This window comes from Oncorhynchus nerka, linkage group LG28 (assembly GCF_034236695.1).
Source record: "Oncorhynchus nerka isolate Pitt River linkage group LG28, Oner_Uvic_2.0, whole genome shotgun sequence".
In the NCBI taxonomy this organism is placed as follows: domain Eukaryota; kingdom Metazoa; phylum Chordata; class Actinopteri; order Salmoniformes; family Salmonidae; genus Oncorhynchus; species Oncorhynchus nerka.
This window is the reverse complement of record NC_088423.1, coordinates 7,445,014-7,461,731: the sequence shown is the minus strand read 5'-3', so window position 1 is coordinate 7,461,731 and position 16,718 is coordinate 7,445,014. Positions and strand designations below refer to the sequence as shown.

Below are 16,718 nucleotides of genomic sequence, written 5' to 3'. Positions count from 1 at the left end.
ATTGAGGTCTGGGCTTTGACTAGGCCATTCCAAGACATTTAAATGTTTCCTCTTAAACCACTCGAGTGTCGCTTTAGCAGTATGCTTAGGGTCATTGTCCTGCTGGAAGGTGAACCTCAATCCCAGTCTAAAATCTCTGGAAGACTAAAACAGGTTTCCCTCAGTAATTTCCCTGCATTTAGTGCTTCAATTCTGACCAGTTTGCCAGTCCCTGCCGATGAAAAACATCCCCACAGCATGATGCTGCCACCACCATGCTTCACTGTGGTGACGGTGTTCTCGGGGTGATGAGAGGTGTTGGGTTTGCGCCAGACATAGCATTTTCCTTGTTGGCCAAAAAGCTCAATTTTAGTCTCAACTGACCAGAGTTCCTTCTTCCATATGTTTGGGGAGTCTCCCACATGCCTTTTGGCGAACACCAAACATGTTTGCTTATTTTTTTCTGGCCACTCTTCCGTGAAGCCCAGCTCTGTGGAGTGTACAGCTTAAAGTGGCCCTATGGACAGATAATCCAATCTCCGCTGTGGCGCTTTGCAGCTCCTTCAGGGTTATCTTTGGTATCTTAATTTCCTCTCTGATTAATGCCCTCCTTGCCTGGTCCGTGAGTTTCGGTGTAAAGCCCTCTCTTGGCGGGTTTGTTGTGGCGCCATATTCTTTCCATTTTTTAATAATGGATTTAATGGTGCTCTGAGGGATGTTCAAAGTTTCAGGTATTTTTTTATAACCAACCCTGATCTGTACTTCTCCACAACTTTGTCCCTGACCTGTTTGGAGAGCTCCTTGGTCTTCATAGTGTCCCTTGCTTAGTGGTGTGGCAGATTCTGGGGCTTTAAGAACAGGTGTATATATACTGAGATCATGTGACAGATCATGTGACACTTAGATTGCACACAGGTGGACTTTATTTAACTAATTATGTGACTTCTGGAGGTAATTGGTTGCACCAGATCTTATTTAGGGGCTTCATAGCAAAGGGGGTGAATACATATGCACTCACCACTTTTCAGTTTTTTATTTTTTTAGAATTCTTTCATTTTTTTTCCCATTTTTTCAATTTTCTTTCACTTCACAAATGTTGAGTATTTTGTGTATGTCCATTATATGAAATCCAAATAAAAATCTATTTAAATTACAGGTTGTAATGCAACAAAATAGGAAAAACACCAAGGGGGTGAATACTTTTGCAAGGCACTGTATATACTAGGTAGAATATACCTCGTATATGCAGGTATATACTACCTATATACAGGTGTTTTCTACCCCCCCCCCTCCCCCAATGACATTGACTAACCTGTACTCCTGCACATCGACTCGGTACCGGTACCCCCTGTTTCTAGCCTCGTTATTGTTATTTTATTGTGTTACTTTTTATTTTATTTTTTACTTTAGTTTATTTTGTAAATATTTTCTTAACTATTTTTCTTAAACTACATTGTTGGTTAAGGTGTCGTAAGTTAGCATTTCATGACAAGGTCTACACCTGTTGTATTCGGCGCATGTGACAAAGAAAATTTGATGTCAATTAAGTGAGCTTGTCTAAGAATGGAAGAAAGGTGACATGACAGTAGTGACAGCGAAATGCCCATGTGCTAGGAGAACAACATTATTAATGACTTGGTGTCATGTGGATATAAAGCTCTGTCCTAAATCAGTTCTTCCTAATAGTCAACCTCTCTAACACTCTCCACTAAGCAGCAACAAGTGAAGCCACTGTCCATTTTCTCCCAGGCAGTTCTAGTCTTTTTATTGAAGAGTCTAATGGTGATAATTGTGAGCATTACAGATTTTCCAGCCATTAAACACACAAAGAACCTGCTGTAACGTTCCCATTGTTCTTAGTTTATATCAATCTGGAAATGAAACCATGGGATCGGAAGTTTGGAGTGCAGCTGGCCCCTCATGGGCCACACCTCTTTTATATTTCTTTGTTAGCTTGATTAATTGAGGCTACATGTGATAACTGCGGAAGGACATTATGAGTCCTTCTATAGGCTTAACCCAAAATTCCCCAAACAGTTTGGGGTTGTTTTTAGTAGCTGTTTGGAGTATTGAGTGTCATTCTGGGAAATTAGTAGGACCTGATTAACAACTACTTCATTGTCCACTGTTTTGTCCCTCCCTTATGCTAGAGAAAAATATATTTCTAGTAAAACTTTGATTTGCATCAGAAATGAACATTCACTTAAAATTCCTTGTCAGAGTTGAGAAGCAAAGTCTCATAGGAAGATATTAACTGATGTACTGTAGTGGTGTATGATATGTTCCTGCACTATTCAATGCTCATCACCTCAGGCCTTTTTAATATTGAATGTCAGGCCTCAGGCAAGAAGTTGTTATCCCTGCTGGTCTGGTCATTCATGGGAATAATCATTAGTTATCATGGTTGTGTGTTGTTGTTTTTTATCGTATCAATGTTTGGTAACTGCCATCTGCAATGATATATATATATATATAGTTTTCTGTTTGTATATAGCTAATCAGTTTTTATATGAGTAGGATGTTTAAACTTGTAACTGGAGCTCTGTTGGAAGGATGATTAGAAATTGGAAAAGATATGTCGCCTGTGTAAACACAATTTGGGCTATAAAGCTGTCTGATGGCTTTAAATGTTGTTTTCATTGCAATGACATAACAAGGTATTATAAGCCTTAGAATGATGGACAATTATGTCGTGCTCAAATCAAAACCCTGCGCTCGAACAGTGTCACAAATGCTAGTTAGACTAAAACAAGCTCAGCTGAAATGGAGTTGTTAGCTCAAGCTGTTGGAAATCACACTTGCCTCATGCTGTACTTCTCTTCACATTGAAACACTTGCCATATATAACCACTGGCTGAGACATAATGATTATTTATTTAGCTTGTTACCGGTCATTTGTTCACTCAAAATGTCATGCGTACATGATACCATTCAGACCTATCAAATACATCTGTCTTCGATTCTACTCTATATACATCATTCTTTTTTTGTAATTTATCAGATGCTCTTATCCAGAGCAACTAGGGTTAAGTGCCTTGCTCAAGGGCACATCAACAGATTTATCAGCTGGGTGATTCAAACCACCAACCTTTCAGATATCGACCCAACACTCTTAGCCACTAGGCTACCTGCCAGATGTATTCTACTTGGTTCTATAGATGTGTTCTGCTCTATAGATATATTCTACTCTATAGATGTATTCTACTAGGTTGTACTCTATAGATGTATTCCAGTAGGTTCTACTCTATAGATGTATTCTACTAGGTTCTGCTCTATAGACATATTCTACTCTATAGATGTATTCCAGTAGGTTCTACTCTATAGATCTATACTACTAGGTTCTACTCTAGATCTATTTTACTAGGTTCTACTCTATAGATCTATTCCAGTAGGTTCTACTCTATAGATCTATTCTACTAGGTTCTACTCTATAGATGTATTCTACTAGGTTCTGCTCTATAGACATATTCTACTCTATAGATGTATTCCAGTAGGTTCTACTCTATAGATCTATACTACTATGTTCTACTCTATAGATATATATTACTAGGTTCTACTCTATAGATCTATATGACTAGGTTTTACTCTATAGATGTATTCCAGTAGGTTCTACTCTATAGATATATTCTACTAGGTTCTACTCTATAGATCTATACTACTAGGTTCTACTCTATAGATCTATACTACTAGGTTCTACTCTATAGATGTATTCCACTAGGTTTTACTCTATAGATCTATACTACTAGGTTCTACTCTATAGATCTATACTACTAGTTTCTACTCTATAGATCTATACTACTAGGTTCTACTCTATAGATGTATTCTACTAGGTTCTACTCTATAGATGTATTCCACTAGGTTGTACTCTATAGATATATTCCAGTAGGTTCTACTCTATAGATGTATTCTACTAGGTTCAACTCTATAGATGTATTCTACTAGGTTCTACTCTATAGATCTATTCTATTAGGTTCTACTCTATAGATCTATTATATTCGGTTCTACTCTATAGATCTATTATATTCGGTTCTACTCTATAGATCTATTATATTCGGTTCTACTCTATAGATGTATACTACTAGGTTGTACTCTATAGATCAATACTACTAGGTTCTACTGTATAGATGTATACTACTAGGTAGAGGTCGACCAATTATTTTCAACGCCAATACCGAATATTGGAGGACCAAAAAAAGCCGATACTGATTAAATCGACCATTGTTTTTAAATATATATATATATATATATATATATATATATATATATATATATATATGTAATTTTTTGTTTGTAATAATGACAATTACAACAATACTGAATGAACAATGAACACTTTTATTTAAACTTTTATTTTAACTAAATAAAATATCATATAAATATAATCTATTTAGTCTCAAATAAATAATCAAACATGCTCAATTTGGTTTAAATAATGCAAAAATACAGTTTATTTTACTAGGCAAGTCAGTTAAGAACAAATTCTTATTTTCAATGACGGCCTAGGAACAGTGGGTTTTGATTTTGTACCTTGTCAGCTCAGGGATTTGAACTTGCAACCTTTCGGTTACTAGTCCAATGCTCTAACCACTAGGCTACCCTGCCGCCCCACAGTTTTGGAGAAGAAAGTAAAAGTTCAATATGTGCCATGTAAAAAAGTTAACTTTTAAGTTCCTTGCTCAGAACATATGAAAGCTGGTGGTTCAATATTCCCAGTTCTTCAATATTCCCAGTTAAGAAGTTTTAGGTTGTAGTTATTATAGAAATTATGACGCGTCGACTATTTCTCTCTATACCATTTGTATTTCATATACCTTTGACTATATGATCTAATAGGCACTTTAGCATTGCCAGCCTAATCTCGGGAGTTGATAGGCTTGAAGTCATAAACAGTGCTGTGCTTCTAGCATTGCTAAGAGCTGCTGGCAAACGAAGTAAAGTTTGATTGAATGCTTACGAGCCTGCTGCAGCCTACCACCGCTCAGTCAGACTGCTCTATCAAATATCGAATCATAGACTTAATATAATAAACAGAAATACGAGCCTTTGGTCATTAATATGGTAAAATCCGGAAACTATCATTTAGAAAACAAAAGTTTATTCTTTCAGCGAAATACGGAACCGTTCCATATTTTATCAAACAGGTGGCAACCCTAAGTCTAAATATTGCTGTTACATTGCACAATCTTCAATGTTATGCCATTATTATGTAAAACTCTGGCAAATTAGTTCACAGTTCGCAACGAGCCAGGCGGCCCAAACTGTTGCATATACCCTGACTCTGCTTGCACTGAAGAAAAGTGACACAATTTCCCTAGTTAATATTGCCTGCTAACATTAATTTCTTTAAACTAAATATGCAGGTTTAAAAATATATACTTCTGTGTATTGATTTTAAGAAAGTCATTGATGTTTATGGTTAGGTACATTCGTGCAATGATTATGCATTTTTCGCATATGCGCTTTTGTTAAATCATCCCCCGTTTGACGAAGTTGGCTGTCTTTGTTAGGAAGAAATCGTTTTCACAGTTCGCAACGAGCCAGGTGGCCCAAACTGCTGCATATACCCTGACTCTGTTGCACAGAATGGAAGAGAAGTGACACAATTTCCCTAGTTAAAAGAAATTCATGTTAGCAGGCAATATTAACTAAATATGCAGGTTTAAAAATATATACTTGTGTATTGATTTTAAGAAAGGCGTTGATGTTTATGGTTAGGTACACATTGGTGCAACGACAGTGATTTTTTTCGCGAATGCGCTTGTTAAATCACCCGTTTGGCTATGATTAAGTAGACTATGATTCAATGATAAATTAACAGGCACCGCATCGATTATATGCAACGCAGGACAAGCTAGATAAACTAGTAATATCATCAACCATGTGTAGTTAACGAGAGATTATGTTAAGATTGATTGTTTTTTATAAGATGCGTTTAATGCTAGCTAGCACCTTACCTCGGCTCCTTGCTGCACTCGCATAACAGGTAGTCAGCCTGCCACGCAGTCTCCTTGTGGAGTGCAATGTAATCGTCCATGATCGGTGTCCAAAAATGCAGATTACCGATTGTTATGAAAACTTGAAATCGGCCATTCCGATTAATACTCTAATACTGAGATCATGTGACAGATCATGTGACACTTAGATTGCACACAAGTGGACTTTATTTAACTAATTATGTGACTTCTGAAGGTAATTGGTTGCACCAGATCACATTTAGGGGCTTTATAGCAAAGGGGCTGTATACATATGCATGCACCAGTTTTCAGTTTTTTATTTTTTTGAATTTTTTCATTTCATTTACATTTTTAACATTTCCTTTCACTTCACCAATTTGGACTATTTTGTGTATGTCCATTATAAGAAATCCAAATAAAAAAACATTTAAATTACAGGTTGTAATGCAACAAAATAGGAAAACGCCAAGGGGATGAATACTTTTGCAAGACACTGTATATGTCTAGGTTATACTCTACAGAGGTATACTATTAGGTTCTACTATAGCTCTATACTACTAGGTTGTACTCTGCACACACTGTACATGGAGTTTTCTATTGTGTTATTGACTGTACATTTGTTTATGTGTAACTCTGTGTTGTTGTTGTTGCACTGCTTTGCTTTATCTTGGCCAGGTCGCAGTTGTAAATGAGAACTTGTTCTCTACTGGCCTACCTGGGTAAATAAAGGTGAAATAAAAAATAAAGAAATAATATATATTCTACTAAGTTGTACTCTGTAGATGTATACTACTAGGTTCTACTCTATAGATGTATACTCTAAGGTTGTGTGTGACTTTGAATGAATGGAGTGAACAAGGATGATCTGATCAATTGAAATACCATTATCTTTCTGCTTGTCTTTTCCTTGTGACTGTTCCTCACCTCCTTACCTTGAACTAAATTATGTTTTAGTTCAAGGTAAAGTCATATCGAAAGAAATAAAGTCACATTTTACAGCCTAGGAATCTGAAAGCAACCTAGATCAGCAGTGGGTTGTTTACATAGAGATATATAGAGGACTCTAGTACCCAAATGCCAGATTTAGCATGAGCAGGGGCATTGAGGCCTGTCACCATTTTAAAGTAGTTAACTGGATGGGACTTCCTATGGGTTAAGGAAGGATCACATCAGTCCATCCAGGTCACCAGGAGTCAGACAATGAATTATAATAATGAGCAAACATTCCAAAACTGCAATGGGCAGTAAATCAACAATCTTGGCATTATACCTGTTCAAACAACCCTCTCCAGGTGGCAGTATACACACTTTCAGTTTGTTTACCAATTCATAGAAGTAGTAGAATAAGAAAATTGATTACTTCAAAATGAAGCTGGCCTCATTGGTGCTGCCCATGCTCTCACAGACACCATAATGGAACGGATACAATGTTGCATCCTCTAACTATCTCTATGGTTGTTTACAGGCAGGTGAATCGACTGCTCACTAGATCTTGGGGGAATGTCCTTGGGAGGGAATGTGGGTGTGTTCCTCTCAGACTGGTGTGGAGGAGTGCTGTTTAGTCTCCATGTCTGACCCTTCACACAGCATAGAACCACTAATGAAATCTATCATAAGGTGGCTGTCACAAGGTTCCTGGTAATTACGTTGTTAGGGATAAGATACCCTAGAGGGCTATACAACAAAGCAGAATCAATGAGTTAGCCAGCTAACTCTGATAAACAACCAGAAATAACCACTTATATTCTAATTAATTTAGAATGCTAATCATAGAGATGTGTTTTTGGTTGTTGAGTCAATTAGATCATGTCCATTGCAAGCTTATCTTTCTAAAAAAATAGAAGTTATTTCTGAATATTTTTGCAAGTAAGCTGGCTAACTCATTGATCCTGGTTTGTTGTATTCCCCTCTGGCCTCATGATCTTTGGAGAGCCAAACCTCCTGAGGTACTACTGTAAGTCGCTCTGGTTAAGAGCGTCTGCTAAATGACTAAAATGTAAAAATGTAATGTAATAATGTTAACCTATATGGCCTTTTTTGATGCTCAAATTGTTGCCTCCAGAAATCAACCTTTGAACCTACCTTCTGCTTTTGAATACTTGAGAACATTTTACTTACAGGCATCATAATTCTGCACTGAACAACAGTGAACAGCACTGAACAGCAAATCAAACAATAAGTGTAAAGTATAAGAGAGACGCTGGTAATTACAAGAGAGATGCTGTAGTACCATGGCTTGAATTTTTGACACTTCCTGTTTCTCAAGCACATTATTTTACACTGTCTTGTTTCTTTTGTGTGAATGAGAACCTCCCATGTTTTGCTGTGTCATTGGGAACCTCCCATGTTTTGCTGTGTCAATGGGAACCTTCCATGTTTTGCTGTGTCAATGGGAACCTCCCATGTTTTGCTGTGTCAATGGGAACCTCCCATGTTTTGCTGTGTCAATGGGAACCTCCCGTGTGTTGCTGTGTCAATGGGAACCTCCCATGTTTTGCTGTGTCAATGGGAACCTTCCATGTTTTGCTGTGTCAATGGGAACCTCCCATGTCTTGCTGTGTCAATGGGAACCTCCCATATTTTTCTGTGTCAATGGGAAACTCCCATATTTTTCTGTGTCAATGGGAAACTCCCATATTTTTCTGTGTCAATGGGAAACTCCCATATTTTTCTGTGTCAATGGGAAACTCCCATGTGTTTCCTTTATTTGGACAGGCCTTCATCCACTTCCCCTCCATCAGACAGAGACCCCCGGTTTTATATACATTAGTTCTGCTTATTTACAGCTACTTGGACATTAAATTGAACTGAGCTTGCATTGTTCTCGAGATGGTCTGGGATTCTATTCCACGATGTGTTCAAACACCCCTTTATTCTTTCAACCATTCTTTCAACCATTTAAAGAAAAAAAACTTTAGGGTGGCGTTTCTCCCTCTCCTTCGGGGTATTTCTGAAAGAGAGGGAGTCCAGGTTTGTTTTATGTAGATACAGTGCATTCTGAAAGAATTCAGAACCCTTGACTTTTTCCACATTTGGTTACGTTACAGCCATATTCTAAAATTGATTAAATTGTTTTTTCCCCCTCATCAATCCACATACAATACCCCATAATGACAGAGCAAAACAGGTTTTTAGAAAAGTTTGCACATTTATTTAAAAATCCCCAGAAATATCACATTTATGTAAGTATTCATACCCTTTACTCAATACTTTGTTGAAGCACCTTTGGCAGTGATTACATTCTTGAGTTCTTGGGTGTGATGCTACAAGCTTGGCCCACCTGTATTTGGGGAGTTTCTCCCATTCTTCTCTGCAGATCCTCTCAAGCTCTGTCAGGTTGGATGGGGAGCGTCGCTGCACAGCTATTTTCAGGTCTCTCCAGAGATGTTCGATCGGGTTCATGTCCGGGCTATGGCTGGGCCACTCCTGCTTTGTCTTGACTGTCTGCATAGGGTTGTTGTCCTGTTGGAAGGTGAACGTTCACCCCAGTCTGAGGTCTTGAGCAGGTTTTCATCAAGGATCTCTCTGTACTTTGCTCCGTTCATCTTTCCCTTGATCCCGACTCGTCTCCTAGTCCCTGCAGCTGAACAACATCCCCACAGCATGATGCTTCCACCACCATGCTTTTTAAAATAACATTTTTTAATTTCACCTTTATTTAACCAGGTAGGCTAGTTGAGAACAAGTTCTCATTTGCAACGGCGACATGGCCAAGATAAAGCAAAGCAGTTTGATACATACAACAACACAGAGTTACACATGGAATAAACAAACATACAGTCAATAATACAGTATAAAAAAAATAAGTTTGTATACAGTATGTCTAAATGAGGTAGGATAAGGGAGGTAAGGCAATAAATAGGCCATGGTGGCGAAGTAATTACAATATAGCAAATAAACACTGGAATGGTAGATGTGCAGAAGATGAATGTGCAAGTAGACATACTGGGGTGCAAAGGAGCAAGATAAATAAATACAGTATGGGGATGAGGTAGTTGGATGGGCTATGTACAGGTGCAGTGATCTGTGAGCTGCTCTGTCAGCTGGTGCTTAAAGCTAATGAGGGTGATATGAGTCTTCGACTCTCATATCAAAGGGTCTGAATACTTATGTAAATAAGCTATTTTTAAAATGTTTTTTTTATACATTTGCAAAAAATTATTTTTTATTTAATCCATTTTTGAATACGGGCCTAAGATGAAGCCTTGAGAGACACCACAGGTGATCGTGGTTGGTTCTGACTTGTCATTTCCTATGACAACATATTGTGTGCATTTGAAAAGGTAGGAGGTGAACCAGTGTAGGACGATACTGTCGAGACCTATCTGTTCCTTCAATCGATCCAGGAGGATGCTGTGGTCAACCGTGTTAAAGGCGGCACTGAGGTCAAGGAAGACGAGGATGTTCGGAAGTCCACTGTCAGCTGACACGAGGAGGTTGTTTACCACGCTGACGAGGGCCATTTCTATGGCCTGGACGATACCAGTACTGCAATATCTTTTCCATGGCAAAACTGAAAACACGAAGCAGACCAAACTTTTTGATCCTTAAAAACCTGCTCTATGTCAAATATTGTGTGATATAGCTTGGAAAATAAATAAATGTGACTCTTGATGATAATGATGTTTGTTTCCAACATTAGGGCTGTTTTCCTAGAGAAGTTAAATCTGCTTTGTGTTTTGTTCCTTTGCCACGATACTAAAATGTATCGCGATACAGGTATCGTCCCGGTCCTAGGTGTTTCTCTACATTGGTTAGGCCTGAAACCGGATTGGAAATTCTCATAGTCTTGAGTTTACACAGGCTATGATTGCACTTCTTGTGGTGTTAATCTTTTTGAAGAAGTAGGTGGAGAATCTTCTGCTGTTGTCCTCTGTAGTAGTCCTATGTGGCAGTCCTCAGTGGTAGTAGTGTTGTATGTAGAGTGTGAATTAATGGTGCAGATAAAACATTCAACAGCCATGGGCCATAGAACCTCCCTATTCTTGAAAAGTGAGGCATGAGTAAATGCCACACCTTATCTTTCCCCTCCAGCCTCAGTGTTTCCGGTCTGTTTCCATTCCCCGGGCTTCTTACTTTGAAACAGGAAAGGGAAGGATTAGGGAAGGACAAGAATCTGGTCCCTAAGTAAGTGAATCACTGTGAAAACCCTGGTGCAGCGCTATATGAGAGGACTTCATTTCTACCCTAGTACAGAGCTGTATGAGAAGACTTCATTTTCTACCCTAGTGCAGCACTGTATCAAAAGACTTCATTTTCTACCCTAGTACAGAGCTGTATGAGAAGACTTCATTTTCTACCCTAGTACAGAGCTGTATGAGAAGACTTAATTTTCTACCCTAGTACAGAGCTGTATGAGAAGACTTAATTTTCTACCCTAGTACAGAGCTGTATGAGAAGACTTAATTGTCTACCCAAGTACAGAGCTGTATGAGAAGACTTCATTTTCTACCCTACTACAGAGCTGTATGAGAAGACTTCATGTTCTACCCTAGTACAGAGCTGTATGAGAAGACTTCATTTTCTACCCTAGTACAGAGCTATATGAGAAGATTTCATTTTCTACACTAGTACAGAGCGGTATCGAAAGACTTCATTTTCTACCCTAGTACAGAGCTGCATGAGAAGACTTCATTTTCTACCCTAGTGCAGAGCTGTATGAGAAGACTTCATTTTCTACCCTAGTACAGAGCTGTATCAGAAGACTTCATCTGCTACCCTAGTGCTGCGCTGTATCAGAAGACTTCATCTGCTACCCTAGTGCTGCGCTGTATCAGAAGACTTCATCTGCTACTCTAGTGCTGCGCTCTATCAGAAGACTTCATCTGCTACCCTAGTGCTGCGCTCTATCAGAAGACTTCATCTGTTATTTTGCTTTGCTATGGAGATTATAATTTGTTTTGCAAAGAGTTGGGATAATCGTTGACAGAATTATTGGCCTAGAATGTCCAATTAAAGTCAAGTGAAAGTACAGTTTATTACCGATACAGTGCCTTGCGAAAGTATTCGGCCCCCTTGAACTTTGCGACCTTTTGCCACATTTCAGGCTTCAAACACAAAGATATAAAACTGTATTTTTTTGTGAAGAATCAACAACAAGTGGGACACAATCATGAAGTGGAACGACATTTATTGGATATTTCAAACTTTTTTAACAAATCAAAAACTGAAAAATTGGGCGTGCAAAATTATTCAACCCCTTTACTTTCAGTGCAGCAAACTCTCTCCAGAAGTTCAGTGAGGATCTCTGAATGATCCAATGTTGACCTAAATGACTAATGATAAATACAATCCACCTGTGTGTAATCAAGTCTCCTTATAAATGCACCTGCACTGTGATAGTCTCAGAGGTCCGTTAAAAGCGCAGAGAGCATCATGAAGAACAAGGAACACACCAGGCAGGTCCGAGATACTGCTGTGAAGAAGTTTAAAGCCGGATTTGGATACAAAAAGATTTCCCAAGCTTTAAACATCCCAAGGAGCACTGTGCAAGCGATAATATTGAAATGGAAGGAGTATCAGACCACTGCAAATCTACCAAGACCTGGCCGTCCCTCTAAACTTTCAGCTCATACAAGGAGAAGACTGATCAGAGATGCAGCCAAGAGGCCCATGATCACTCTGGATGAACTGCAGAGATCTACAGCTGAGGTGGGAGACTCTGTCTATAGGACAACAATCAGTCGTATATTGCACAAATCTGGCCTTTATGGAAGAGTGGCAAGAAGAAAGCCATTTCTTAAAGATATCCATAAAAAGTGTTGTTTAAAGTTTGCCACAAGCCACCTGGGAGACACACCAAACATGTGGAAGAAGGTGCTCTGGTCAGATGAAACCAAAATTTAACTTTTTGGCAACAATGCAAAACGTTATGTTTGGCGTAAAAGCAACACAGCCCATCACCCTGAACACACCATCCCCACTGTCAAACATGGTGGTGGCAGCATCATGGTTTGGGCCTGCTTTTCTTCAGCAGGGACAGGGAAGATGGTTAAAATTGATGGGAAGATGGATGGAGCCAAATACAGGACCATTCTGGAAGAAAACCTGATGGAGTCTGCAAAAGACCTGAGACTGGGACGGAGATTTGTCTTCCAACAAGACAATGATCCAAAACATAAAGCAAAATCTACAATGGAATGGTTCAAAAATAAACATATCCAGGTGTTAGAATGGCCATGTCAAAGTCCAGACCTGAATCCAATCGAGAATCTGTGGAAAGAACTGAAAACTGCTGTTCACAAATGCTCTCCATCCAACCTCACTGAGCTCAAGCTGTTTTGCAAGGAGGAATGGGAAAAGATTTCAGTCTCTCGATGTGCAAAACTGATAGAGACATACCCCAAGCGACTTACAGCTGTAATCGCAGCAAAAGGTGGCGCTACAAAGTATTAACTTAAGGGGGCTGAATAATTTTGCACGCCCAATTTTTCAGTTTTTGATTTGTTAAAAAAGTTTGAAATATCCAATAAATGTCGTTCCACTTCATGATTGTGTCCCACTTGTTGTTGATTCTTCACAAACAAATACAGTTTTATATCTTTATGTTTGAAGCCTGAAATGTGGCAAAAGGTCTCAAAGTTCAAGGGGGCCGAATACTTTCACAAGGCACTGTATGTACTGACTTGAATATACCATTGTTCAATATCCACAATTTCTAATTTTGTGTTCAGTGATTCTTGAAGCCTAATGTTCCACATAGTAATGAACAGTAAATACAGTATGTTCATTTTTTCTGATCAGGTGTTCTTGTGTGATTTCCCACAGTTGACGGACTGGAAAAATGTTCTCTGGCCAGCTGTGATGTTGTGGTGGGCAGCACCCAGAATCCTCCACTGAAGCAGAAGGGGAAGCTCTCCACTATAGGGAAGATCTTCAAACCCTGGAAGTGGCGCAAGAAGAAAACCAGCGACAAGTTTCAGGACCTATCCATATGTATGTCTGAAGTAGCCTCATCACATACTGCTTCATTATGCTGTAGCCAACTCTTTCATCGTTGTCATTCCACATGTTTTCATGTATTATGCTGTAGCCAACTCCTTCATCGTTGTCATTCCACATGTTTTCATGTATTATGCTGTAGCCAACTCTTTCATCGTTGTCATTCCACATGTTTTCATGTATTATGCTGTAGCCAACTCTTTCATCGTTGTCATTCCACATGTTTTCATGTATTATGCTGTAGCCAACTCTTTCATCGTTGTCATTCCACATGTTTTCATGTATTATGCTGTAGCCAACTCCTTCATCGTTGTCATTCCACATGTTTTCATGTATTATGCTGTAGCCAACTCTTTCATCGTTGTCATTCCACATGTTTTCATGTATTATGCTGTAGCCAACTCCTTCATCGTTGTCATTCCACATGTTTTCATGTATTATGCTGTAGCCAACTCCTTCATCGTTGTCATTCCACATGTTTTCATGTATTATGCTGTAGCCAACTCTTTCATCGTTGTCATTCCACGTTTTCATGTATTATGCTGTAGCCAACTCTTTCATCGTTGTCATTCCACATGTTTTCATGTATTATGCTGTAGCCAACTCCTTCATCGTTGTCATTCCACGTGTTTTCATGTATTATGCTGTAGCCAACTCTTTCATCGTTGTCATTCCACATGTTTTCATGTATTATGCTGTAGCCAACTCCTTCATCGTTGTCATTCCACATGTTTTCATGTATTATGCTGTAGCCAACTCCTTCATCGTTGTCATTCCACATGTTTTCATGTATTATGCTGTAGCCAACTCCTTCATCATTGTCATTCCACATGTTTTCATGTATTATGCTGTAGCCAACTCCTTCATCGTTGTCATTCCACATGTTTTCATGTATTATGCTGTAGCCAACTCCTTCATTGTTGTCATTCCACATGTTTTCATGTATTATGCTGTAGCCAACTCTTTCATCGTTGTCATTCCACATGTTTTCATGTATTATGCTGTAGCCAACTCTTTCATCGTTGTCATTCCACATGTTTTCATGTATTATGCTGAAGCCAACTCCTTCATCGTTGTCATTCCACATGTTTTCATGTATTATGCTGTAGCCAACTCCTTCATCGTTGTCATTCCACATGTTTTCATGTATTATGCTGTAGCCAACTCTTTCATCGTTGTCATTCCACATGTTTTCATGTATTATGCTGTAGCCAACTCTTTCATCGTTGTCATTCCACATGTTTTCATGTATTATGCTGTAGCCAACTCTTTCATCGTTGTCATTCCACATGTTTTCATGTATTATGCTGTAGCCAACTCCTTCATCGTTGTCATTCCACATGTTTTCATGTATTATGCTGTAGCCAACTCTTTCATCGTTGTCATTCCACATGTTTTCATGTATTATGCTGTAGCCAACTCTTTCATCGTTGTCATTCCACGTTTTCATGTATTATGCTGTAGCCAACTCTTTCATCGTTGTCATTCCACATGTTTTCATGTATTATGCTGTAGCCAACTTTTTCATCGTTGTCATTCCACATGTTTTCATGTATTATGCTGTAGCCAACTCCTTCATCGTTGTCATTCCACATGTTTTCATGTATTATGCTGTAGCCAACTCTTTCATCGTTGTCATTCCACATGTTTTCATGTATTATGCTGTAGCCAACTCTTTCATCGTTGTCATTCCACATGTTTTCATGTATTATGCTGTAGCCAACTCTTTCATCGTTGTCATTCCACATGTTTTCATGTATTATGCTGTAGCCAACTCCTTCATCGTTGTCATTCCACATGTTTTCATGTATTATGCTGTAGCCAACTCCTTCATCGTTGTCATTCCACATGTTTTCATGCCAAACATGACGTGAAACTTGTGCCATTCGCTATCCCCTCACATGATTAACATCCCCGCAAAGTTTGAGTCTATTGGTTTGCATCTTGCGTGACTCTGCCATGCCGGGCAAACTACATAGTGTATACCCTAACTAAAGTATATCTTGTGGATTTGACATTTATGTACAAATTTGAAGCTTGATTATAAGAATATCAGCAGGCTAGGGGCAGGTTTGACAGGAGTGAGTGTAATCATGGGTTTCATTTCTCAAGCATCCTCCACTGTTTCTGTACTATGTATGATGTAACACAGAACTAAATGAAGTGATATCTGATCATCATATGCAATCATGTTGAGCTATTCATGTCATAGTAGACCTGGCTTCAAATAGTTTGTTTTATTTCAAATAGTTTGACCATTTGATTGAGCCTGTCTAAATGACAGCTGGGTCGGACAGCTATTTAAAGAAAAACAATACTACTGGAACCCAATTCTGTCGTCTGTGTCATACCTGTCTGGCTAGTAGTAGGAAGGCCTTCTCACGTTTATCTCTTTGTGTGATAATCGACTTTTGAACACAAATGCTGTTATTATAATTTTTTTGACAGAATTTACATATTTAATGGTCTACTTTCCCTACTGCATCATGGCTCCATGACCCTAAGCTGTCCATCTGTCACATGGTCTGTTCTAGTTGTATTCTTCTGTGCAATGTTTCCTGGACTTTTATTTCATCCCTGCCGTACATATAGTGTGTGCATGTGTGTGTGTGCATGTGTGTGTGTGCGTGTGTACACACTGGGTAATATCCTACCCTGTCATTGCAAAGATCACAAAATGAATGACTACATCTGGCCAATGATTAACTCTGCCTTGCTCATCTCCATAGTTCTGGAGAGGAAAATCTCCACGAGGCAAAGTCGAGAGGAGCTGATAAGACGAGGAGTCCTCATTCCTGATCAAGGTGAGAGTTACGGTGTGCATTTGTTTAAGGCCCTCCCCCA

General features: G+C 38.9%; 1 protein-coding gene across 5 annotated transcripts in view; it reads left to right on the top strand.

Moving 5' to 3' along the window:
* LOC115112842 (phosphatase and actin regulator 2-like) overlaps window positions 1-16,718 on the top strand; it is an 80,222-nt gene that overhangs the window by 25,448 nt on the left and 38,056 nt on the right. For all 5 annotated transcript variants that reach the window (XM_029639845.2, XM_029639847.2, XM_029639846.2 and 2 more), the window contains exons 2-3: window positions 13,701-13,868; window positions 16,604-16,678. In XM_029639845.2, coding sequence (XP_029495705.1) covers window positions 13,701-13,868; window positions 16,604-16,678 — 243 coding nt within the window. The remainder of the gene's footprint in view (window positions 1-13,700; window positions 13,869-16,603; window positions 16,679-16,718) is intronic.